This window comes from Natator depressus, chromosome 13 (genome assembly GCF_965152275.1).
Source record: "Natator depressus isolate rNatDep1 chromosome 13, rNatDep2.hap1, whole genome shotgun sequence".
NCBI classification, from domain to species: Eukaryota; Metazoa; Chordata; order Testudines; family Cheloniidae; genus Natator; species Natator depressus.
Genome location: NC_134246.1, coordinates 31,204,484 through 31,230,765, shown reverse-complemented (window position 1 = coordinate 31,230,765; position 26,282 = coordinate 31,204,484). Strand labels below are relative to the sequence as shown.

Below are 26,282 nucleotides of genomic sequence, written 5' to 3'. Positions count from 1 at the left end.
ACTGCTGGGCAGTTGATAATGGATGCTGTTCTTAGCTTCCAGCTTCTGACTGCACCAAGCATTTAACTGCCCGCTCCATGTGCCATATATCGACATCAAGCCTGCTTTTGATTTGGTCGACAGGTGAGAGCTTTGGCTTGCACTAAAAAGAGCTGGCATCCCAGATGTTCTGCTAAATCTGGCACGCAATTTTCACACCAGTCCCATTGCAAGTGTGCGCATTGGTTCACTGTCCTCAACACAACCTCACATGTGACAGGAATGTATTGTTGCCCTGGCACTATTAGGTCAAGCTATCAACTGGATATTAGGACATGCCGCTCCACATGTCAGAAAAGGTTGGTCAAGAAACGTTCACCAGCTAAGACTATGCCGACGATGCTGTCATGCACTGTGGAGAGTATTGACAAGTTCGCCTACATAGGCTGCAAACAGAATTAAAGTGTTCACAGCAAACTGGACATCCTCCAACAAATAGGTCTTACCGCTCCTGCATGAAGTCCATGTCTCACCTGTGGACGCAAAAAATGTCTCTGCACGGAGAGACAGTTCAGGATCTATCAAAGCTGGGTCCTGCCTGTACTGCTATATGGGTCAGAAACCTGAACCCTCCTAGAAGCAGACTTGGAGCGGCTTGATACATTCCATATGTGTCATCCTCACCAAATTCTGAGCATAAAGTGGTTTGACTTTGTATGAAATGCCATAATCTTGCAGAGCTCTGGCCCTCCTCAAATCGCTCACTACATTCAAAAGCGGTTTTGTATGCTCTTTGGCCAGGTCACCAGGACAGACAAAAACATCCCAGCACACCATGCTCTCAAACTCTCCTCGAATGGACACGCAGCCTGCTTTGGCACCAAGGCCCTATTGGGTCAGAGATTCCCCTCAGGTTCTGAGAGCTCTGACACTTCATATTCCAGAGCAGGCACCTCTCCAAGAAATGGAGGACCCATTCCCCACTGACAGCGCTGAGGAAAAGGTCACATAAGACCAATCTAGACCACTCCAGATCTCAGGGTGACTCTTCCACCTCCCCCAGGAAAAGCGTGGACCAGCATGGAGTCCACACAGATTGGCCCAGGTGCCTCTAACCCTTCCCTGGTAGGAGGTTAGAAACTCTGTACCATGACTCCGGTTCCAGCCTCTGGGTGTCCATTGAGACCGGTACCAATGAGGGAGATGCCAGTACTGTTTCCACATCAGCAGCTTATCAGGCAGCTACAGACCACCCCTGCCTTTCAGTCCTGACCTCTCCTTTGGTCCAGGACTTAGCCAGGGCTGCATCATCTACAGCAATGGCTGTCAACCTTTCCAGACTACTGTACCCCTTTCAGGAGTCTGATTTATCTTGCTTATCCCAGGTTTCACCTCACTTAAACATTACTTGCTTACAAAATCAGACATAGAAATACAGAAGTGTCACAGCACACTATCACTGAAAAGTTGCTTACTTTCTTATTTCGTCTGTATGAAATCTTAGTTTATACTGACTTTGCTAGTGCTTTTTATGTAGCTTATTGTAAAAATAAGAAAATATCTAGATGAGTTGATGTATCCCCTGGAAGACGTCTGTGTACCCCAGAGGCACGCATACCCCTGGTTGAGAATCACTGATCTATAGCCCCATCGACTGACTGAGCTCCTGAGCCCTTGCGTCTGTCGGCAGCACACCCCAATCTTCCCCTTTCACAGGCTGTGGAGGCAGGGCCAGTACTGGGGTCAGTGTGGGGGACCTAGGTACCGGGAACTGTTGACACTGCAAAGGCTTCCGTGGCGACTTTCACTGGCCTCAGCATCAGTACCGTCAGGCACTCCAGTACTGCTACTCACTTTGGCACCGACACCGCTTCCGGCACCAGCATGCTCAGTACCAATGGTACTGCTTCCATCAGAAATGCCACTTCCTGCCTCCTTCTGGCAATGGAGGAGTCAGACCGGTGACTCACTCCCTGTGGTCTCGCTCTGCCCTTATCTCTCGGATCCCAAGACTCCTCTGCGTCTGAGTCCGGGTCATCATCCTCCTGCTGTCCATCACATGACCAGCATCAGGGGCCGCTGACAGCCCGTAACAGGTATTAGAATTGGCGCATGTCTTGTGGTCAAGATGGAGGCCACTGACCTAGCACCTACTGGCCACCAATGCCTTATCCATGTCAGTGGCCTCCATGGATTCCCTGGGATGCTCCTCAGTCCTGCAGGCCTGGCACCAGCAGTCCTCCTCTCTGCAGAGCCTCCAGAGTCATCCCGTCCAGGTCCATCAGCCCTGGAACAGGATCCGGCTCTGGCCCACTTAAAGGTCTCGTCTTCATCTCCAGACAATGCTGTACTCTCTGGCTCTTCCTTCCTTTCGGCACCGGAGAATTTTAAGGCCTACCAAGATCTTTTGTGTAGTGTAGCTGCTTCCCTTGGAATCCAAGCAGAATTCTTGAAAGATACCAACCAGAAATGAGTGGCTATCCTGCAGCCATCCGCCCCAGGGAGAGTCACCCTTCCTATCAGTGATGCACTCCTTGAACCAGCTAAGGCCCTCTGGAGCGCACTGACTTCAATACCGCCTGGAGAAGTACTATTTCATTCCCACACAGGGATTTGAGGGGTTTTACTCCCATCTGGCCCCAAATTCCCTAGTCAGAACTGCAATGAATAACAGAGCCCAGCAGGGCAGGGTCAAGTCCACCTCCAAGGACAGGGACTTTAAACAATTGGATCTCCTGGGCAGAAGATTTACACCTCCTCTTCCTTACAGTTGCGAATTGCTAACCAGCAAGTCTCGCTGTCTCAGCACTATTTCATCGCTTGCCCAGCTGTGTCAAAGTTCGCAGTCCAGCTGCCCAAGGCCTCCCAAGAGGAACTTCAGGCATTTGTCACTGAGGGCTACTTGGTGGCTAAGACGTCCTTGCAGTCCGTGCTACATGTCGCGGACACCTTGGCCACTGTGAGGGCAGCTTCCTGGCTACACAATTCGTGCATTGCCCCCGATGTCCAGCAAGCCATCGAGGATTAGCCCTTCGATAGCCAATTGCTATTTTCGGACAAGACCGATGAGATGCTGCACTCCTTCTGAGACTCCAGGGCTACCTCTGGTCCTTGGGGTGTGCGTGCTGGCGGTGCAGAGGTGCTACTGTGGAATTCAACAGCAACAGTAGTATTATCCACAGTGCAGGTTTGCTCAGTCTTTCCCTCATCCGAGGCAATGAGACGACCCAAGAAAGAGGGATAGAGCCCACAGGAGAAAGCAGTCAGGTTCAGGGTTCAGACAGTTCACGCACACTCCCCTGGCACCCTCCAAGCGTCCATTTTGACTCCTTGGTCCAGAGCACTGTTCCAGTAGTTGCTCTTCCCAGTACCGCGGTGGTGGGCAACCTCTGGCCTGCGGGCAGCCCATCAGGGTAAGCTGATTGCGAGCCACGAGACTCGGCCTCTTCCCCACAAGGCCCTGCCTGTCATTTGCTCCTCTCCGCCCCCTCCCCTTGTGCGAGCAGCGGGGAGGCCTCAGGAGGAAGAGGCCAAGCAGGGGCAGGGCCTCGGGACAGAGCAGGCAGGGGGCGGGGCCATGGTCCAGGCGCTGGGGCCTACAAAAGGTTAATCTGGCCCTGGCTCCTTCTTCCTCCTTTCCCCCCTCAGTGGACAGGCTGGCCCGCTTTCACATTGCTTGGGGCTCCATCACCACCAAGAGCTGGGTCCTAAGGACGAGCAGATTGGGATCTGCCATCCAGTTCCTCTTCACACCTCCTCCCACCCTCCCTCCCTCCCCATCCCTCTGGAGACCCCTCTCACAAGATACTGCTCCTCAAGCAGGTCTGCTCTCTAGTGGCTTTGGGAGCAGTGAAGGAGGTTCTGTTCAACACCGCAGTCACAGCTCCTACTCCCGGTACCCAAATCCAAGGGAGGGGTGAGACCTACCTACCTTTGCGGCCTCAACAAATACATCAGGTACATGAGGTTCCAAATGGTCACACTATCGACTGCCCTCCCCACGTTGTCTCAGAACGAGTGGTCTGGGCTCTGGACCGTCAGGACACCTAGTTTCATGTGGTGATTTTGCTGAGCCACAGAGAGTTCCTTCAATTTGTCATGGCAGAGTGCCACTTTCAGTGCACAGTGCTCCTATCTGGCCTCTCTTCTGCCTCCTAGGTTTTTACCAAATGCACGGTTGTTGCTACGGCGTAGGTCAGGAAGGAGGGAATTCACATCTTCCCATATCTGGATGACTGGTTACTGAAGGGCAGAGCCACAAAGGAAGTTCTCACTCACGTCAGCACCACGCTGTGCTTGCTTGGCCATCTGGGTCTCATGTTAAACACTGGAAAGTCGACCTTGGCTCCCATTCAGAACATTGAGTTCTTTGGGCCCCTGTTAGGTTCCACGATATCGAGAGCATTTCTGCTGACCGACCATTTTCAGACCGTTCACCAGCTTTGCCTCAGTCTGTAGTCTCAGCCTGCCACGACAGTTTGGACATGCCTGAGGCTCTTGGGCTGCATGTCCACTTGCACGCAGGTGGTCCAGTTTGCAAGGTTGCGCTTTTGCCCCCTTCAGATATGGCTCAGGATGGTCTCATTCCATATCAATGAGCTGGAGCTTCGGGCCATCTACAAAGGCTGCTGCGCTTTTCAGGACCATATCAGAGACTCAGTGGTTCACATATTCACTGACAATACCACTGCAATGTACTGTGTGAACAAACAAGGGGAGCATACTCCAGGTCGCTCTGCCTAGAGGTGATCAGGCTGTGGCTGTTCTGCTTTGAGGAAAACCTCACTCCCATAGCTGTTCACTTGCCCGGGGCTCAGAATCATCTCCCAGACCATCTCAGCAGGTATTTTTCCCGGAGTCATAACAATCTAGGTTGCTATACAGCAAGTGCAAGAAGAGATTTCCCATCTTTATGCAGAAGGCCTTTCCCAAGTTTGGAGTGACTGTTTAGCACTGGCTGAGGGGACCTGCCAGTCAGGATCGAATGAAAAATTAAATGAGCTAATCTCCAGACACGTGAGGTTAACGTAAAGTTCCACGGCAGGCAAAGGAAGCGTAGCCTGTAACTTCAGCGGGAGAGATCTTGCTCCTCTGCAGCACTGCGTGTTGTGGAGTGGCAACTGGTGTTCCACAATTAAGTTTCCAATCTAAGTGCTATTTTACTCTGCATCCACAATTGACCCAAAAAGTCACATCAGCCTCCAAATTGTTACATTAGCCCTGGGACTGGGGTAGAATCTCCCTGCTAAGCTAGAAGTGAATTGGACAAGCGGTTCATGGATAATGGCTCCATAAAAACCCCGTGTTAAATGCAGTTCCAGCAGTGTAACTTCTTTATTTGACCATTTGTAACAAAAAAAGCCGGAAGAAGGAGAGAGATCTCTGGGTCCCCTCCCTCAGATCCAGGGCCAACCCCAAAACATAGCTAAAGAATGCAAAATTACGAACTGTGTTATCGTTTTCCACTGTGGTGAGCTTAGTCCAGGATGCCCAAGGGCTGCTGGGAACCTGAGCTTCCATGTAATATGGAGGCTCAGTGGGGGCCATCACCACACTCCTGACCCTGAGGCTTGCTGGGGGCTCAGCCCAGCCTGGAGCCATAGAAGCCAACGCCGATCCCCATCAGCCTTAGCAGGCTACTTAGTTCCCCCGGGAACCATTCTGGATGTTTCCAATGTGCCGACACATCTGGCAAGCAGATCTGCTTCAAAGAACTTCTCAGTGTCTCTCTCTGCTGCTGCCTCATCATTCTATATTTGCTCCCACACTCCAATGCATGCGTGATACCTCCCAGCTTCTCCCCAGCCACTTCTCTGATTAGGCTGCCTACATTCCAGCCTCCCAGTCGCAAATGAATACCTTTGCTACCACTGAGCCACGCCCCTGGCAGAGCTTCCAGCTCGAAACTGACACATTAATAAATCCTCTCTGTGTTTGCTTTGTAATGGCTCGTGTTTCTAATTCACCGTCCATCTAGTTCCTTTGAGGCCCCTGGCTCACAGGACACACGGTCTGTCTCAGAGACACCCAGAATGAAAATGAACAGAATTCCCACGTTTCTACTTCTTTCAATCAAAATCATTTTCTATTACAATTTTGTCCCCGTTTCTATCTTTAAAAACAAACAGCCAGTCCTCAGCTGGCATAAACTGGTGTTGACTTACATCAGCTGAGGGGCTGGCCTCTGGCCTTGGTTCACAGTGATGTCCCCATCTCCATGCAGCTCTGCCTCTCTCTCCTTAACTCAGATCCCAGTCCTCTGACCTGCTTGGCCAGGCTGTCTAGTAAGACCTCATAGCCCTGCGCTATGGTTCAGCTTTAAGCAAATTCAAGGATTTATACACACTCGGGCCTATTTAGTATCAACTAACATGATAGATTGTCAATGTGAAAACTAATGAGCCACAAAAAAGCCACATGTCAGCAAGAGCAACAGGAAGCACCTGGGATGACCTCAGTTCAGATCATAAAGGTCAGCACGGCAGAGTAGCCTCTAGCAACGTCTCATTACAACTGTTATTTGGTGCATATTCACATAGAAAAATGCCCTAGTCAATAGGCTTGGAAAAGACCCCACGAGGCCATATCAAGCCCAGCATTCTGCAGGACTTCTCAGTACCTCATTCCCAATAATGTCTTGTCTAAACTGTTCTTGATCTCTGACAGGATGAGGCCTTAACCAAGTTACACAGAGTTGCTGGATATTTTCTGATATGAGGAAATCAGAGCACGGGAGAGCAGGACAAACTTTAACAAGTCAGACATTTGCTGGCTGTGCACCTGGGACCCTTCTGGTGTCCTGGTGCTCTCTCCTTTGGTGCTTTCTAACATCTAACCAATGCTACGGTAACCACATGCCTTACCCCAGTGATGCTGTGGTTCTTGTCAACGAGGGCCTCTCTGAGGGTCAGGCGTCCAGATGTCACTAGGTGCTGAAGGCTGATGACTAAGGTACCAAGCAGTCTACAACAAAACAACAGTCAGAGGGGGAACATTCCATTATGGTTTCAGTCTCAGCTACTTATCAGAGCTAAGGAGGTAACTCATCGTACAGTCTCCACCCTGGCAACTCACATCGTGGTTGTATCTATAATATTACCAGAGTATTTCCTGGAGGACTGTTAGTATATAGGCCTGTTTGTTAGCCTGAGATAGAATTTTGGGTTTGACTTTTGATACTCTTATATCCTATACTAATGTATGTGAACAAAGAACAAAGACACTGTGTGTTACATCTTCCCACAAATAGATGGGGGGGAAAGAAATAAGAGATAGGGTAAAGACATTTCAGGGATGTTGTGATTATCTCAGAACCAAACATTACAAAACCAGGAACTGTAGCTGTTAAGGCCAGATGGGACCGCCATGATCTAGTCTGACCTCCGGCACAGCATAGGCCTGAGAACTTCCCCCAGAGGTTCCTGCAGCAGCCCAATGCCTTGTGGTTGAGCTAGAGCAGATTTTTTTTTAAAAACCTCCAATCTGAAGGTGACAGAGAATCCATCACGTACTTGGTCAGCTGTTCCAGTGGCTAATTACCCTTGCTGGTGAACTCTTGTGTCTTATTTTTAGCCTGAATTTATCTAGCTTCAGCTTCCAGCCACTGGATCTTGTAATGCCTTTTTCTTCTACATTAAAGAGCTCCCTGATATCAGAAATCTTCTCTCTTTGCAGGTACTTAGAGATCATGATCACACCATCTCTTAATCTTCTCTAAATAGATTGAACTTCCTAAGTCTCTCACTGTAATGCAGATTTTCCAGGCCTCAGGTTATTCTTGTAGCTTTTTTCTGAGCCCTTTCCAATGTGTCAACATTATTTTTGAACAGCAGAACTATGCGCAGTATCCAGTAATGGGCTCACCAAAAATGTTGTATATAGAGGTCACTACCACCTCCCTAATCCTACTCAATATTCTTTAGTTACAACATCTCACTGGGAACTTATGTTCTTTAATTATCCACCATGATCCCTAAGTCCTTTTCAGAATCACTGCTTTCCAGATAGTCCCACATCCTCTAAGCATGACCTATGTTCTTTGCTCCTAGATGTATGATCTTATATTTGGCTGTATTATAAACTGCATGTTGTTTGGGTTACCAAGCAACCCAGATCAGTCTAGATAACTGATCTGCCCCCATCATTACATACCACTCTGCCAGTATCTGTGTCATCTGCCAACTTTACCAGCAATGATTTTATATTTTCTTCCTGATCATAAAGATATTCAAGAGCATTGGGCCAAGAACAAGAGCCCTCTAGAAACCCCTCCGTTAGATGATGATTCCCTATTTACAATTGCATTTTAAGATCTACCAGTTAGCCAATTATCAACCCATCCAATATGTGCTACATTGATTTTGTACCATGTTAAGTTTTTAATCAGACAGTTGTGCGGTGCTAAGCCCAGCGCCTTACAGAAGTCGAGGTATATGACATCACCAGGGTGCCTCTCTCAACCAAATCTGCAATCTCATAAAAAAAATCAAGTTTGTTTGACAAGACCTATGTTCCCTAAAACATACACACGCTCACTGGTGTTATGTTCTGATCCTTTCAGTCTTTCCCGACTGCATCCCATATCAGGTTTTGCGTGATTTTTTCTGGGATTAATGTCAGGTGAACCAGCCTCTATTTACCCAGGTCATCCAGTTTACAAGAACCTACCTGTTACTGAAAACTTTACTGCAGTTGTAAACTTTAACCAGCAGCATCTCTTCCATAATGAGCTTCCCATAATGTGGCCAGCGAAAGAGCTAAAAACAAACACAAACATACGGTGAATTTTCAGAGCTTCTGCAGCACCTCACAGACACAGGGGATCACCACTAATTCTCAATTTGTCCCCATTTCCTAGGGCCTAGGTTATTTTCCTCCTAACGCTCCCACTCTAGTGAGAGATTCTGTAATAAACGCCTGGATGAGTGAGAATATACACCCCATTGGCTTCACGGTCGCAGAGTCTTCTTTGGGGTAGAGCCTTTCAGTAGTGGGCACCTGAGGTGCTCCAGGGACTCGAGCTCTTTGCCTGGTCTAGCCAAGCCCTAGGACAGGAAGACCCCATGTGTTCCAAGTGAGAGCTGGGACACCCACTGCCTTCCCCTCCTCGCCCTTCCACTGGGCGTGAGGCCCTGTCAAAGGACAGCTAGTGAGGGGGTGCAAGGCTGCAAAATAAAATTGCTAAAATATAAATTGCAAAATAAGCCCAACTCCATCCTGCAGCCAAGAGCAGAAAAGGAGAGGTGAGCCAATTGGAGGATGAGCCAGGGCACCTGGCCCCCAGCACTGCCCCAGGGCCCTGCAGCGCTAGGCATGGGCCGGGGGGACAGAGGAGGGAGACTGACTATTCTGGGCAGGGGACATTCTCCCTGTTTAGGTCTCAAGTCTCCTGTTCCCATGGTTTTGCTGGAGGTCTAGTTGGAGGACTCAGGGAAGTGAACTGGGACTTCTTTAGCCTTATTGGAAAGGGCTGGGTGCTGAGTGTTTAACAGAGCTTTCCTTCACACTGTTTATTCAGGCACTTGAATTAAACAGGCAATAAAAAAACAAATTCAGTTCAAAGTGTTTCAAATATTAGGCCTAAAGCTCCCTCTCTCTCCACCACTTAGCTGTGCTTACCTAGGGGCTCTGATTTCATAAGCCTCCCAGCTCTCCAGTCAGCCCTGGAGTCTACCAGGGAAAAGTGGGGTGAGATCTGAATTCCCAATGTAAAAACAAGCAGAATCCCCCCTCTGGCTGAAAACCCCGCCTTTACAACCTATAAAACAGGGTGTGCACCCATTTCCCCACCTCCCCTTGTCAGCCACCCTCACCCTGAACTTGCCCCAGGTCCCAGCAGTGACACTTCTGGGACTCAGCTCCGGGCAGGGCTTTCTGGCCGCTCCTGTCTATATTTAGCATTACTCCCTTCCGCATTTTCAGTTTCTTGATAACAAACACTGGAGAGGCGGGAGGGAAGTAATGTTAAGTACAAACAGGAGCAGCCAGAAAGCCCTGCCAAGGGACTCCAGCTGTGCTGAGAACATGGCCCAGCCCCCCGGGGTCGCTAAGTGCCACCGCAGAGCACTGTGCTGGACATGAGAGGGCAGCCCACACAGAGAGAGGGCAGGGCAGGCCGTTCCCCAGCCTGGGGCCGGCTGCCCTGTGCGCCCTGCTTCCCTCTGTGGGCCCCCAGGGCAACGTGCAGCTTCCAAAGCAGCAGGTTTCCTGCCACGCTCTGACGCTCTGGGGCCAGCTGGACTCCCCAGCCCGGAAAGGAGGCTGCGTTGCACCACTCCCCACACCTGACAGCCAGATTCGGGGCGCTCTCGCCTGGGAGCCTCAGCCTCCCGTAGAACCAGGGCAATGGGGAGTTGCTTTCACCACGAACCGGCCAACTCATGCACTCAGCGAGGCTGCTCCTGCCACACACTGAAAAGGCTTGCTGGGCCCATCCCTACTAGAGGAGTGTGGGCAGAGCCGGCGCCCCGCCTCCAGGCGCCCCTCACAGCACAGAGACCTGGGTGAGGAGGGGCTGGAGCACCGTGCAGGCAGGGCCAGAGCCGCCTCTGGGATCCCAGCTCTCCGGGCACTGGGCAGGTGGGTGTGAAACAGCCCCCAAGAGAGGGAGAACCTGACCCTAAGGAGCCGGGCAGCTGTGCAGCCTGTAACATCCATGGACCACACCTGCCGTTTCTGTGGTGTGACTGAAGAGAGAGCCTCTCCTACCCGCGCCCCCCTCAGCTCCTCCTCTCAGCCACCCCTTGCTCCCCATCCCCTCCCCTCCCCCGACACCCCCCCCTCCCCGTCCCCTCCCCTCCCCCCCTCCCCGTCCCCTCCCCTCCCCCAACACCCCTCGCTCCCCATCCCCTCCCCTCTGCCGGACACCCCTCACTCCCCATCCCTTCCCCTCCACTTGATACCCCTCGCTCCCCATCTCCTCCCCCCCAGCCATCCCTCACAATTAACCAGCCCCGCAGCCCAAGCTCCAGGAGCCCAAGCCACCCAACAGGGTCAGCTGCAGCTGTCTTATTGCAGTGTAGACAGAACCTACAAGGCCTCACTACCTATGAGAATCTGGCCCTTGGATACTAGAAAGCCTGCGCTTATCAAAGTCAGCGGGCGCTTCCCTCCGCGCCTTCCCCCAAGAGTCATCATGTCAGCGTTAATGGCCGTGCTGCGAACCTGCAGGGGGAAGGACGCGTTCCTTCACACCCCTCCAACGGCCCAGTGAGACCCAGCGCACTGCAATGAGACAGCAAGGGGAGACACTGGGCCCCTTGCTTCAGCTTGCAAGTAGCACTGGTCTCTAGGGGTGCGTCTGCACCGCAGCAGGGAGCGAGCCTCCCAGCCCAGGGACACGGCAGCCGGGCTAGCAGGGCTGGTTATTTCTCTATTTATAGCTTGTAAATGACTTGGGATCTTTCCTCTGGAAACGCCATTGTTCTAGAGCAGTAGCTGCATTGCTGCTGGGGTTGAGGAGCTGCACCTCTCTGCCAAGCCCATGACATTCTTTTGTGTTTGGTAATTTTCTTTTACAAAAATCCATTGAATGATAACTGACACCCTCCCACCCCTGCAACCCCATCTCCACCCTGCTCCAGGACTCCACGGGCCTGAGGTTGCAGTGCGGGGCTTAAGGACTGCCTGGAGCTGAACCCTTCTCGGCCATTTGCTTCATTTCAGAGCCCCAGGACAGGAGGACTGAGTCAGGCTCCTTATGGATCCAGCTCATCTGGTCACCGCAGGGCGAGCCTGGGCAGGACTTCACCAAGGATATGAAGAGATGGCTCAGCCTAGCCCCACACACTTGCTGTCCCATGCTCCCTTACCTCTCCGAAGACAGCTTCCTGGCCACAGCGAACCTTCTTCGTCTTCTGAATAAACCCTGGGGAAACAACACACGCAGAATGTTAAGACAATGGTCAGATGCAGAGTTTCCTCCTCCTGGTTCTGGGCCCCAACTGCCAGGAAATAAAAAATCTGCCAGTTGGGAGGCCAGAACACTTAGCTATGCCAAAGCTATGCCTAATTCATTAAGAGCCCAGTACTGGAGTGCTCAGCACATCTCAGGACTGGGTCTCATGTTCATTTCAGCTTTCCCAGGCTGCAGCATGTGGGTACTGGCTAGTGTGTGGGGACCCAGGGACTCCTGCTGGAGCTGAAGCTCCCCTCCTCCATCTTCCAGCAGAGGGAACCATGGCAGATTCGATACTGGGGGTGTTTCCCTGCCATCTCCTCCCTTCAGCACTAAGCTGATCCTGATCACTCCCACCTGGTCCCTGGGCCCCCCGCAGCCCATATTAAGTGAGCTTCCCCAATGGGGCTACTATGCAGGAAAGCCCATAGATGAGTCACAGGATCCATTGGCTCCCATGGTGCAACAGGGCGTCCATTATGATTAAAAGATTTCCACGGCTCTGGGGTGCTGTGCAGTGCAGGGCTAGCCACTGTGCTCAGAAACTGCAGCGCCCAGGCCTACAGAACTGCTGCAGAGAGAGAACGCTGGGATCGGCACAAGACGGGCTGCAGAGAACAGGCCATGAGGCCCAGGCAGGGCTTCAATTCACGTGGAGCTGTCCGGAGCGAAGCTCCAGTAAATATTTGCAAATCCACAGGGCAGAAGCCCCAAGCTCCAGCACCCCCCGTAGGCCAGATGCCCTGAGCCCCAGGGCTCCAGGAAATACTCTATGAGAATTTAAGCACTGGGCATAGGACTTGACTGCACTACAAAATTAAGTCAACATAAGTTAAGTCGGTATACAGCCACCACAGTAATTACAGTGGTACTTCATGTCCATGCTATACTCCTTCTGTCCCATCCTCACCAGGAGCTTTCATCGACTGAAGTGGGGCATTGTGGGGCACTGACAGCTGGAGCCCTGGGGCTGACAGCCTCAGCTGTAGGCACAGGGCTCACATCTGCCCTCCCCACGCCCCCACCCCCCGCTGTCAGGTAGGTGCCAGGTTCACGGCTGGCCTCCCTCCCCCAGCCCTGAGCTGTGAGCCCCCTTGGGCTCAATTTCACAGCAGGGAGCCTACCAGCTGTGAAATTGACATTTTTGTCAGTTTCATAGCTGCAATTATTTCACATCTGGGCTCTGGCTCCAGCTGCCAGCCTGTAGGGGGCTCACAGCTGGAGCCCCCAGCCCACCCCAGGGCTGCCTGCCAACAGCCAGTGTAAGTAATGCAGTGTCTATACAGACACTGTGTCGCCCTAACCACATCAACCTAAGCACTGCGCCTCTCACCATAGATCAGTGTAGCGGGGGTCTTAGGTCGGCAGAGGCAGCATTGAGGTGTGGACACTGACGTAAGCAGCCTTATGTCGACCTAACTCTGCATAGGGCAGACCAAGCCACAGGCCTTCCCAGAGGGATATGGCCTGCTGGAAGGGGGAAGGAAAGGGGGCTGTGGCAGGGAGATGAGACCTGCTGGGAGGGGGGGCAAGGCTGTAAGGGGATGAGACTTGCTGGGGTAAGGGGGCAGGCTGCTGTCAGGGACACGCCCTGCCAGGGAAGTGGATACGGGCTGTTGCAGGAGATGGGGTGCTGACTCCTCTCCTCTGTGGCTGAACCACTGCCGGGGACTGTACAGCTCCAAAGCCAGCTGGGAGAAAACAGCACAATTTGCAGATACGCTCACCCCAAGCCCAGCAGCACCAAAACCAACGCTGAGTCCAAGGTGCTGGCACGGAAGAGAAAAGAAGCAAGATCCCTGCCCGGAGCCCTAGCCATGATGCAAAGGGCCCCTCACCAAACCCAAGGCTGCTGACGCTCAGCGGCAGGTGGGATTGAGGCCCAGAGCGCTGAGGAGACGAGACTGGGCAGCTGAGCTAGAGGAGAGCCTGGGAGCAGGAGGGTTTCTCCACGAGAGGAGGGGGGGAACCAGGCAGCGCAGAACCCTGGGCAGGGGCAGAAGATAGAAACTGGCCTGTCCCCATGATAGACCTCTGCACATTGGCTCCCAACCCCACAGCACACTGGCTCCCGGGGGCCTCCCCCCCATGGACTAACATCCCCTCCTGCACACTGGCACCCCCCGACCCCCGCACCCAGATCCCCCCCGACTCCCAACCCCCACCCGTGTGCCAGAACACAGACCCAACCGGCTACCAACCCCCCCACCACCACCACCGGCACTCAGACCCCCCAGCTACCAAGCACCCTCCCCCCCCGCACTCTAGCACCCAGCCCCCCTGACCACCAACCCTCCCCTGCACCCCAGAACCCAGACCCAACCAGCTACCAACCCCCCACCACCACCACCACCACCACCGGCACTCAGACCCCCCGGCTACCAACCCCCCACCTGCACACTGGCACCCAGACCCACATCTACCAACCCCATGCACACACCCCGGCACCCAGACCCCGTATCTACCAACCCCCCACACACACACCACCCACCCCCTCTCCACTGGCACCCAGACACCCCACTGGCTACCAACACGTGCCCTGGCACCTTGTCTCCCCCCCGACTACCAACCCCCCTGCGCCCTGGCACCCAGACACCCCCTGACTACCAACCCCCCCGCGCCCCAACACCCCCGACTACCAACCCCCCCTGCGCCCCGGCACCCAGACACCCCCCGACTATCAACCCCCCCCTGCGCCCCAACACCCACCAACTACCAACCCCCCTGCGCCCCGGCACCCAGACACCCCCCGACTATCAACCCCCCCCTGCGCCCCGGCACCCAGACGCCCTGACACCGGCTCCGCTTGCGCCCCGCGCGGGGTTTGTCCGCCCGACCCCCGCGCCGCACCTCGGAAGCTGAGCTGCACCTGCCGCTCCCCGGCCCCCGGCAGCTGCGTGACCCGCTTCACACTGACACTCAGCGCCATGCTGCTGCCGCCGGCCCCGGCCCCGGCCCCGGCCCGCTCCTGCGCTGCGCTGCGCCCGGCCGGTCCCGGCCCGGTCCCTCGCTGACTCACCGCGGGACGCGCCCAGCAGGTTGGGCCGCCTGCTCCCCTCCCGGAAAGTACACATGGCACTGCCCTGCCTGCCCCTCGCCCGCCCCCTCCTGCCCCAGCTCAGCCCCGCTGCCCCTCGCCCGCCCCCTCCTGCCCCAGCGCCCCGCGCTCAGCCCCGCTGCCCCTCGCCCGCCCCCTCCTGCCCCAGCGCCCCGCGCTCAGCCCCGCTGCCCCTCGCCCGCCCCCTCCTGCCCCAGCGGCCCCCGCTCAGCCCCGCTGCCCCTCGCCCGCCCCCTCCTGCCCCAGCGCCCCGCGCTCAGCCCCGCTGCCCCTCGCCCGCCCCCTCCTGCCCCAGCGCCCCGCGCTCAGCCCCGCTGCCCCTCGCCCGCCCCCTCCTGCCCCAGCGGCCCGCGCTCAGCCCCGCTGCCCCTCGCCCGCCCCCTCCTGCCCCAGCGCCCCGCGCTCAGCCCCGCTGCCCCTCGCCCGCCCCCTCCTGCCCCAGCGGCCCGCGCTCAGCCCCGCTGCCCCTCGCCCGCCCCCTCCTGCCCCAGCGCCCCGCGCTCAGCCCCGCTGCCCCTCGCCCGCCCCCTCCGGCCCCAGCGGCTCCCGCTCAGCCCCGCTGCCCCTCGCCCGCCCCCTCCTGCCCCAGCGCCCCGCGCTCAGCCCCGCTGCCCCTCGCCCGCCCCCTCCTGCCCCAGCGGCCCCCGCGCTCAGCCCCGCTGCCCCTCGCCCGCCCCCTCCTGGCCCAGCGCCCCCCGCCCAGCCCCGCTGCCCCTCGCCCGCCCCCTCCTGCCCCAGCGGCCCCCGCCCAGCCCCGCTGCCCCTCGCCCGCCCCCTCCTGCCCCAGCGGCCCCCGCTCAGCCCCGCTGCCCCTCGCCCGCCCCCTCCTGCCCCAGCGGCCTGCCCCTCAGACCCGCTGCCCCTCGCCCGCCCCCTCCTGCCCCAGCACCCTGCGCTCAGCCCCGCTGCCCCTCGCCCACGGCCTCCTGCCCCAGCACCCTGCGCTCAGCCCCGCTGCCCCTCGCCCGCAGCCCCCTGCCCCTTCGCCCTGCGCTCAGCCCCGCTGCCCCTCGCCTGCCCCAGCGGCCTGCCCCTCAGACCCGCTGCCCCTCGCCCGCCCCCTCCTGCCCCAGCACCCTGCGCTCAGCCCCGCTGCCCCTCGCCCACGGCCTCCTGTCCCTTCGCCCTGCGCTCAGCCCCGCTGCCCCTCGCCCGCCCCCTCCTGCCCCAGCAGCCTGCACTCAGCCCCGCTGCCCCTCGCCCGCCCCCTCCTGCCCCAGCAGCCTGCACTCAGCCCCGCTGCCCCTCGCCCACCCCCTCCTGCCCCAGCAGCCTGCACTCAGCCCCGCTGCCCCTCGCCCGCCCCCTCCTGCCCCAGCAGCCTGCACTCAGCCCCACTGCCCCTCGCCCGCGGCCTCCTGCCCCAGCGGCCTGCCCCTCAGCCCAGCTGCCCCTCGCATCCATATCTGGGACCAGAAGTGGAGGGAGCAGAGGTAGGAAGCGATGTAGGGAGGGTAGCTCAGGGGTCTATTGACCCTCCTAGGACCCTAGGTTGAGCCCAGTAGAGTGGGCATGCTGGGGCTCCCCTATCACTACCCCCATGACTGAGTGGATGTTAATCGCTAGGCCACCCAGCCCACTGAGGACCCTACTCCAGGCCTACATTATTTGCTCCTAGATGTATATGTTTATATTTAACTCTATTAGAACACAGATTGTTCGCTTGCGCCCAGTTTACCAAGCAATCCAGAGCAGTCTGCATCAGTGACTGGCCTCTTCGTTATTTGCCATTCTCCCAATCTTTATGTCATCTGCAAATTTATCAGTGATGATTTTGTGTTTTCTTCCAGGTCACTGAGTAAAATGTTAAATAGTGTAGGGCCAAGACCCAATTGCTGCAGGACCCAACTGGAAACACACCCACTCGATGATGATTCCACATTTGCAAAACCCAAACCCTCCACTGCTGACGTAGCTACTTCCAGCCTCTTCTGCCTCCCTTCCCCCATGGGACAGGATTAGGAAGGATCTCAGAGACGATCACTTTGACACTTTTCTTCTTCAGCATGCTTCTGAGTTCCCTGACATCATCCACCATCTGCGAGATATGCCACAGTGCAGTGTGATTACTGCTGTATGAACCATCACCAAAGGATCCTGGCCCCTTGGCTTCAGAAACCCATCCAATCTTAGAGTGACGTCAGAGTGGCCAGAGTTGAAAGCAACTGGGGCTCCTTAGCCTTCCTGAACCCCTGGCCGGAGCAGCCCTCTTGGGGCATTTTGTGCCGGCGGGGTCACTCACCAGAGTGCTGGAGAGAAGCAAAGTCTGGCTGCACGAACTAGTGAGGACACAATGGCTGTGAATAAAATTATACCATGGGCGGCCCATGTTGCTATTTCTGGGTGCTCACAATAGGGACAGTGCCCCTTTAAGACAAAAGGCATGCTCCACCCCCCAAGCCTCTGGCATCCCTTTGTGTATCCGTTTCAATAGTGCTGCACCATTATGGCCTGTTCTCTGCAAAATCCTGCACAGAAATGCCAGTTGTGGTTGTGTTCCAAACGCGCTCAGCGACAGAGCCCCCAACATCATAGCACCTGCTACCGCCTATGGGCTTCTGAGGAAGGTTTGACTGAGTCTCCAGGCTTTTGGCCACGCTGCTGGAAACAGCCTGTTAGTCTGGTGATGATTAGTTGGTGCCTGACTATCTCCCAGGCATGGGCTGTGCTCACCCCTCGAACATGAACGCTCGGAACACGTGTTCAGCTTCTCCAGCCCTGGCGGAGGGCGCGGCTCACCTGGCCATCGACATTGTTCTCAAAAAGAGCACGTTGAGGCCTGAAGCGTAGCCAGCATTTCTGAGCATGTTTCTCATCCAAAGTTAGCTGGGACCCTGTGATGGTTCTGATGCTGCCCTGCCGCTGGGGCCTTTCGGTGGGTCTGGTACATGTGGCTAGACCGCTCCGGCACATTACCCGTAGGCACGTCATTTATAATCGGCACCAAGCAGCTCTTTCACAGGTGCACCTCTGATACCACATGAAGATCTACGGAGCCAGGGCCCTCTGTGTACACAGGCACTTACAGTATTGCCAACCCTAAGTGTTCAAAAATCAGAAGACTGGCTTTAAAATGGTTGGATTTTTAAATGAATCCAGTGGGGTTCTTGTTATAGGCTGGCTGGGTCTTGAGGTTTTTAGGGTCATGTTTTCAGGTGTTTCTCCAGATTCAAAAGGGCTAAAAAAACGTTAATGAAAGCTTAGAGTCTCACCTAATGCCCTGACTCCAGAAGCCGGGGCTTGAAGAAAAACACCAGCTATCACGAGCAATGTTCCTTCTAATTTTTGACAGGCCCTGTGCACAAAAAAGTTCTTCTGTGCAAACTTTTGTGCGTCTGTGCAAATTTTAGTGCGTGCGGTGTTTCGCCGTGTGCGCGGGGTTTAGGATCTGTGCGCGCGCACACGCACAGCTTAGAGGGAACAGTGATCACGAGACTTGTGCTACTAGTGAATTGTCAGTGCTGCTATTCGGGAGAACTACAGTTAGCTCCTAACAGAGGAAGCCACCTTCTACCTTTGCCTGTTGTCAGAGCCCCCGCCCTTTCCTGGAGTGATAGCTAGTGGCAGAACCGTGTAAATCATTACAGATGTCTAAACCTCGGGGGGCACGTCAGTGCTAAAAAAATGGTGTCTTTACCGAGGGGCAGCTAATGCAGGTGAGCTGTTCTGAGTAAAGGCACCACGAAGACCAGGCCCTTTCGTTTTAGCCTGAGGTAAACTCATCATGGTCAGCCTCAGACTGTTTACCTTGCGCTAAATGGAAGGTGCCTGGTCTTCACTGTGCTGACCTCAGGTTAGCTCACACCCGTTAGTTACCCTGAGGTAAAAACCACCTATGTTAGCCGTGAAGCCAAGGCCTTAATAGGAAGAGCTATTACCGTTATTGCTGAGAAGAGTTGCTAACTGTCTAATCACACAAACCCAAACACCCTTGCCCCTCCCCTTCCTTGAGGCCCCGCCCCAGTCGCTCCATCCCCCCTCCCTCTGTTGCTCGCTTTCCCCCACCCTCACTCACTTTCACCGGGCCGGGGCAGGGGTGTGGGAGGGGGTTCAGGCTCTGGGCTGGGGCTAAGAGGTTTGGAGTGTGGGAGGAGGCTCCAGGCTGAGCCTGGGGCAGGGGCTTGGGGTGCAGGAGGCGATGCAGGGTTCAGGCTCTGGGAGGGAGTTTGCAGAAGGGGGCTCGGGATAGGGTGTTGAGGTGCAGGGGGGTTGGGGGGTTTGGGCTCTGGGAGGGAGTTCGGGTGTGGGAGGGGGCTCAGGGCTGGGGAAGGGGGTTGGGGTGTGGGAGGGGGTGAGGGGTCAGGCTCTGGGAGGGAGCCTAGGTGCAGGAGGTGGCTCAGGGCTGGGGCAGGGGGTTAGGGTGTGGGGGGTGCAGGCTCCGGCTGGGAGGCGGTGCAGAAGGGTTAAGGCAGGCTCCCTGTGTGCCCTGGCCCCGTGCCGCTCCCAGAAGCAGCTGGCATGTCCCTGGGGGAGGGGGCTCTGTGCACCGCCCGTGCCCGCAAGCACCTCCCCTACAACTCCCATTGTCTGCAGTTCCTAGCCAAAGGGAGCTGTGGAGTTGGTTCTGGGGGCAGGGGCAGTACACGGAGCCACCTGCCTCCCCTCCTCACCCAGGGGTCGCAGGGATGTGCCAGCTGCTTTCAGGAGCAGCATGGAGCCAGGGCAGGCAGGGAGTCTGCCTTAACCCTGCTGCACCACCGGACTTTTAGCGGCCTAAAATCTCCCAGTTTGGCTTCAGTGGCCTCCGGGAGATAGAGCCAGATTCCAGCAGACTCCTGGCGAAACCAGGAGTGTTGGCAACCCTATAATGCTGAGCAATCCCAGGCCCCCAGCAGCTCCCTGCTGTAAAGGATCTGACACCGGAATGGGGGCAGGGAGAAACTGCACTGTGGGGGGCGGGGGGGGGCCAGTCCCAGAGACCATGGATCAGTCTCCCCTGCTGTCAGGAGCTGGCTGGCTCATTCTGAGCTAGCCTCAGTGCTGGATGGCCACTGTGACCGTGGCCACATGGAGGGGCAGCTCCATAAAGTTGGAGGCAACCCGAGCCCCGGGGCTTAGCCCACTTCTCACAGCAGCTCCCTCCGGAGACCAAAATATTCCAGCTTTGGCCAAATACCCACAAGGTACAAACAGGGCATCTGGAAGACACAAAATGACTGCGCTCTAGTTACATGCCCAAAGCCGGCCTCCCCGCGGGACGTGGCCTGCAGAATGACCCAATCTTTGCCACGGGCTAGGAATGTCATTTCTAAATGCACTGGGCTACACCCAATTCCTCAGCGGGCTGTGAGTAACCCATTTTTCTGGTCGCTGCCAGTTACAAGAAGTTTATTTTTGAATGGGGTTAGTTCAACGTGAAAAGCCTTCCATGTGGGGCACCCTTTCCCCATCTTTCTAATTGAAAGAAATTTTAAAACAAAAAGCACTTCAGAGCAAAAGAGTTTGAATTTTTCTAATTGTTTTATGGGGTTTTTTTTTACTGAAACACTGTGGGGAATTTGACCGGAGTTCGCACGTTGTTCCGATTGCCCCAAATCTGCCTTTTACACAGAGGCCAGGCCTGACCGCCCTTCTCTCTGGTTTCCGCCTCCCGTGCTGAGAAATGCAGGGATGGTCATTGTCACCAGGCCACTGGAGATGCACCACCCTGAGTGCCGGTCTTGCCCTCCCCCTCCTCTCGCCTGCTCTCTCACCCACAGCCTGGCCTTGAGGCTAGCGGCTAAGGAATGCCACCAGCAGCGTGCACAGCATAGTCTGTCATAGGTAAACAGTCTTGCTCAGCATACACAGTGCTGCCCATTCCTCAGGAGTGAGTCATCCTGCGGGTAGCCCGTGGTTATTTCCTTTTATTCTTTTATTGCACAAGCACTTCCTGGAACACCACAAAAGCAATGCCAGGGGCTGTGGTTGTCACCTGCGGCAGGGGAATAATGGCACTGGCAGGAGTGCCGGTGGTGGCACCCCCCTCCAAACCAGGCAGAGGAGCCACACAGAAGGTCTGGTCTATTCCCAAACTGGCACCAGTTTCCTGAACCGGATTGAGCCATCCTGGTGCCAGTCTGTGAGCGAATACACCTAGGGTTGTTCTGCACACAAGCTGGCACCAGATGGATGAAATCAGTTTTAATTGACACCAGCTGCTGTGCTGGTGCCAGTCTCTGCGTGAGCCAGGTGTAAATGCAGCACCACCTGGGAAAGCAATTCAAGCTCAGCTCCTTTCCTGCTGGACTCTCCGTTGTGTCCTGGCACAGAGGCAAGTTGGTCCAATCCCTGACAATTCTCACTGCCCCTAACACTGAGCAGGTAGAGGGGCAGGATCCTGCCTGGCCGGAGCCCCCACAGAGCAGCAGACCTTTCTGAGAGGGCTGACAGAGCACTGTGGCCGTGCCTGTGATGCTGGCTCCATGCTGGAATCACTGGCCTCCGCGGTTTGTGCTGCTTTTCCAGTCTGGGCTATAGCTAGAGTGGCCCTAGTGAGTACACGGACACCGGCACAGCGTTGGCTGTAAGGGTACGGAAGGCAGTGATACACCTGTCCCACTAGACCTGCTCCCACCTAGGGAAATAACATCACAGCTTTCTGGCTTCACGCCTTCCCCACCCACCAAACTCTCCCCCCAAGCTGAGCTCTCCAAGTCCCTACACATAACCAGACTCTAGTGCCCCCTAGTGGGAAGCTGTTTATTGTAACATTCCTTTTGTCACCGTCCTCTGAGCTGGTAAAATTAAATATGAATCCCATAGAATGGGACGTATGTAGCAGGTTATCAGACCCTGCTGTTCATAGCACGTCTACGGCTGGACAGCAGCTCTGGTCACTCACTCGTAATGTGCTTGGCAACTAAGGTCTTTTCCTCCGGGAGGGTTGTTCTGTCACATCTTAGTATTGTACCAAGTCTTGCATATCCCTTCAGGCAGTTTGATGTTGGAGGGGGTGAGTCAACAGATGACCTATTTGCTCCTGGATCTCTGGTGGGGTGGTGTTTTGAGATTCTGTTCCAATATTGATCTGGGTTTCTTCCATGTCCTGCTGATCCAGTCTCAGTGGAGGGTGTATTTCACCATCCTTCACATCCATGTTTTGGTCTTGCCTTCATATGTGCAGTTTCAGTGAAACGTGCTCTTCCACTGCTAGGCTATATGAACAAGGGTTCATCTCTTCAACGTGTGTAACTTGTTTGCAAGTGCATGATTTGTCCTGAGGAAATCATTTGGTCTTGACAGGGTCTCCGGTTGTAGTTCTGGGAAGTCTTTAGCTTGTTTGTTGTACTAGCCTTTGGCCTTTGTGTCACTCTTCCTTTTTGCTCCTTCCACTCCTGCCGGTTGCAATGATGCTGAGGCTATCAGCACCAAGGGATGCACGCATCTTGGCATCAAGTGCTGTACTGAAAGCCTGTTTCTCCCTTCAGGAATGGCTTGCTACACATTTTCCTTACTATTAAAGATCTGCACAAAGAACATAAGAGCAGCCATACTGAGTCAGACCAAAGGTCCATCTGGCCCAGAATCCTGTCTTCCGAGAGTGGCCAATGCCAGATGTCCCAGAGGGAATGAACAGAACAGGTCATCACCAAGTGATCCATTCCGTCGCCCATTCCCAGCTTCTGGCAACCATAGCCTAGGGAGACCAAATAGAGCTCTGGCAATTTTAAGTGCCGGTTCGGCTTTTTCATTTCCCTGTTGCTGGTATGGTGATGATATGATATGACTGCGTTCCCACTGCCAGATAAGATGTACAAACTCACTCCTGGCAAGTGAAATGGAAACTCACTCCCGGACAGTTCATGTAGTTCCCAGAAGTCTGACTAGTACAATAATGAGGTGGCTTCTGTGGTTTGTGTTGAAAGGTCCATTCCTCCTTTGCTCCAAGGTCTGTTAGGAACACTGTGTATTTTCATTGTCTGGTTTTGCTGCTTGGTCTGCATTTCCCCACATGAATCACAGCTGCACACCAGCTCTCAGACACCCTTGGTCATGTTTGGCCAGTATATAGCATCTTTGGTTTTCCAGATACAGGCTTCTAGCCCAGGACAGTTCAGATGTGTTCTTCAGGGTGTTTTCTCCCAGTGATCTGGATATGATGATTCTAGGCCCAGATCCACAAAGGTATTTGGGTGCCTAACCCCCAGATTTAGGCATCTAAGTCCCATTTTTAGGCACACTGCAATTCACAAAAGTCCCTCTCAGCTGCCAGCTGTAAGCTCCTGTGTTTCTGCCTCTGAGCATGAGCACTGCTGCCTCTCTGCAGGCACCCAGACACCTCAGCCCCAGACTGATCCAGGACCCAGGAGAAGCTAGGCAGCCAAATCCTGTCCACCCTGCAGGCCTCAGCCAGTGGGCACACTCAGGGGCTGCCTAACTGCACAGGCACAAGTTTGGGGCAGGGGTGTGTGGAATGAAGGATGACAAAGAGAGACCAAAAGGCTTTTCCTTAGCCCAGTAGTTAGGCACGCAGCTGGGACATGGCAGATCATTGGTTCAGGTCCCATCTGCCTGGGAGGAGAAGGGTTTGAACAGGATCTGCCACCTCTCAGCCGAGAGCACTAACCACTGGGCTGTAAAGGGACTCTGTCTTCCTCTGGCCCAATTGATATGTAATTGTTTAGTGGAGCCATGTCAGCAGGAGAGATTGCTAGAGGCCTTCCTCGGAATCTCTCACTCTTGCCTACCGACGTTGGGCCAGAGACAAGGAGACTCTCTCTCCAGCCCAGCAGCTCATGCCCTCACCTGAGAGAGAGAGGAGACCCCTGTTCAAACCCCTTCTCCTCAGTAGGCAGAGGGGGGACTGGACTACAGCCCAGGAGAGTATCCTAGCCCCTGGACTAGGGGTTGTAAGTGAGGCTCCCCCAACTATTTTGGCCTCTGAATACCTGCCTGTGTTCCCTGCAGGGTCCAATCCTGTAGAGGTAAACATCATCTTCCCCCAGTCCATAGATCACAGTCAGAGATAGGCTCCGGAGCCAGGGCTGCAGGGAAGCGCCTTTCTCCCTCAGAGGAGTGGGGTTTGAATACATCCCTCATCATCATCCCCCACTGGCTAGCTTAGACGTGCTGACTGTGTGGGTCACATGCTAAGGCGCCTCTCTCTCCCCATGCATTGCACAGGGAGCCTAGTGTTGCTCCAGTGATTTTCTAGACACTGAAAAGTTAGGCTCAGAATCACAATTCCCAAGTCCCTTTGTGGATCAAGGCTCAGCTGCCTTTATATACAATGCTGTCTTGTACACTCACCTTGTCTTGCTAGTTCTGGGGTTCTTGAGAGGCCAGGGGGCCTTTCCCTTGGTGTCTGGCCATCCTGACAGAAGGGCAGATGTGAGCACTTGTAAATCTTGTATTGGTTTGTCCTCAGATTCGGTCTAGACATGCCTTGAAATCGGCATGTAACACTGGCTTAGTTGCTAAGAACACAAGAATGGCCATACTGGATCAGACCAATGGTCCACCTAGCCCAGTATCCTGCCATGGCTAGTGCCAGATGGTTCAGAGGGAATGAACAGAACAGGCAGTCATTGAGTGTTGCTTTCTATCAGGCTGAGGATCTCATATTCATGTCCCGTTGCCATATTTTCATGCCACAGGGCAGGTCTGGATAAGCACCCAGCTATGTACATCTCAATCCCTTTCTTGCAATGTGCATCTAAATTGCAGTTTCAGTAACATGTGCTTAAAGGCATATTGGGGCCTCTAGCATTTTAAAAAATGCTCTCGAGCAGCTTATGGTCACTTTCTACTTGGAATGGTTTCTCATCCTGGAACACCCAGGCACAAAGAATGTAGGTGATACGTACAAGCTGGGGCACCATATATTAGATAATGAGCTGAACATGAGCTTCCAGTGCAATGCTGGGGCCAAAAGGGCTAATGTGGTCCTTGGATGCATAAATAGGGGAATCTTGAATAGGAGTAAAGAGGTTATTTTACTTCTGTGTTTGGCACCGGTGTGAGCGCTGCTGGAATCCTGTGTCCACTTCTGGGGTCAACGGTTCAGGAAGGGTGTTGTTATACTGGAGAGCGTTCGGAGGAGAGCCATGAGAAGGAGTAAAGAGTTAGCAAACATGCCTTATAATCATAGGACTGGAAGGGATCTCGAGAGGTCATCTAGTGCAGCCCCCTGCATTCATGGCAGGACTAAGTATTATCTAGACCCTCCCTGACAGTTATTTGTCTAACCTGCTCTTAAAAATCTCCAACAATGGAGATTCCACAACCTCCCTAGGCAATTTATTCCACTGCTTAACCACCCTGACAGCTAGGAAGCTTTTCCTAATATCCAACCTAAATAATGAGAGACTCAGGGAGCTCAATCGACTTAGCTTAACAAAGAAAAGGTGGATTGATCAAAGTCTGTAAGTATCTGCATTGGGAAGAAATATTTAATAATTGGCTCTTCAATCTAGCAGAGAAAGATGTAATACAATAAGTGCCAGAAGCTGAAGCTAGACAAATTCAGACTAGAAATAAGACATACATTTTTAATAGCAAAAGTAATTAACCATTGAAACAATTTACCAAGGGTCATGGTGGATTCTCCATCACCAATAATTGTTAAGATCAGTTCTCGGATTATTTTGGGGCTGTTCTCTGGCCTGTGTTACACAGGAGGGCAGATTAGATGATCACAGTGGTCCCTTCAGGTCTTGGAATCTCTGAATCTATTAAACAGACTGGTCAAACTTTTCATATGCAAACACTATTGCAAGACATTCCTTTTCAATTTGGACATGTCTTTGGTGGTATGACCTTGACATGAAAGCTACCACCTCTCCCTTTTGTAGGAGAGATGCCTCAGCCCCCACCTCATGGTCAACACAGCACCTGGTTCCCTTGTCATTCATAAGGTAGCATTTCAGATGGGATAGCTGGTCATCAACTCTTCAGTAGATGTGGTGGTTGCTGGTGGCATTGTGTTGAGATAACTACTGGATAAATATGCAGTCTGGACATGGTTACCACAGGGGTTCACAGACATCTGAGATGTTTGAAAGAAGAATTTTGTCAGATAGTTTACAAATCCTAATTGTCTGAACTGATCTAATATCACGAGGAATGGGGACCTGTTGAATGGCTTTTACCTTTTTGTGGTCAGATCATAGCCCCTGGGAGGTCACCAGATGTTCCATGTATGGTCCTACAGTCAATCACAATTTCATCCTGTTTTCATTCAGTTGTAGATTTACTCCTTATCTTTTACTAGCAGACAGACGAGGATGTGGCTGTGATCTCCTACAGCTTTCACCATGCTGTCTTCTTGTCCATACACCAGAACATCCTCAGCTATGATACTGATCCCTGTGAATCTTGTTTGTACGTCTTGTTGGCAGCATTGACAGTCTTCTGCTACAGGTTTGA

At 54.1% G+C, this 26,282-nt stretch overlaps 1 protein-coding gene across 1 annotated transcript in view; it reads right to left on the bottom strand.

Annotated features, from left to right (window-relative positions):
* The window catches only part of LOC141997877 (fer-1-like protein 4), a 104,222-nt gene extending 89,418 nt beyond the window's left edge, over positions 1-14,804 (bottom strand). The window contains exons 1-4 of the mRNA XM_074970404.1: positions 14,726-14,804; positions 11,790-11,845; positions 8,647-8,735; positions 6,843-6,942 (exon numbers count right to left, since the gene is read on the bottom strand). Of these exons, the coding sequence (XP_074826505.1) occupies positions 6,843-6,942; positions 8,647-8,735; positions 11,790-11,845; positions 14,726-14,804 (324 nt within the window). The remainder of the gene's footprint in view (positions 1-6,842; positions 6,943-8,646; positions 8,736-11,789; positions 11,846-14,725) is intronic.
* Positions 14,805-26,282: the final 11,478 nt, after the last annotated feature.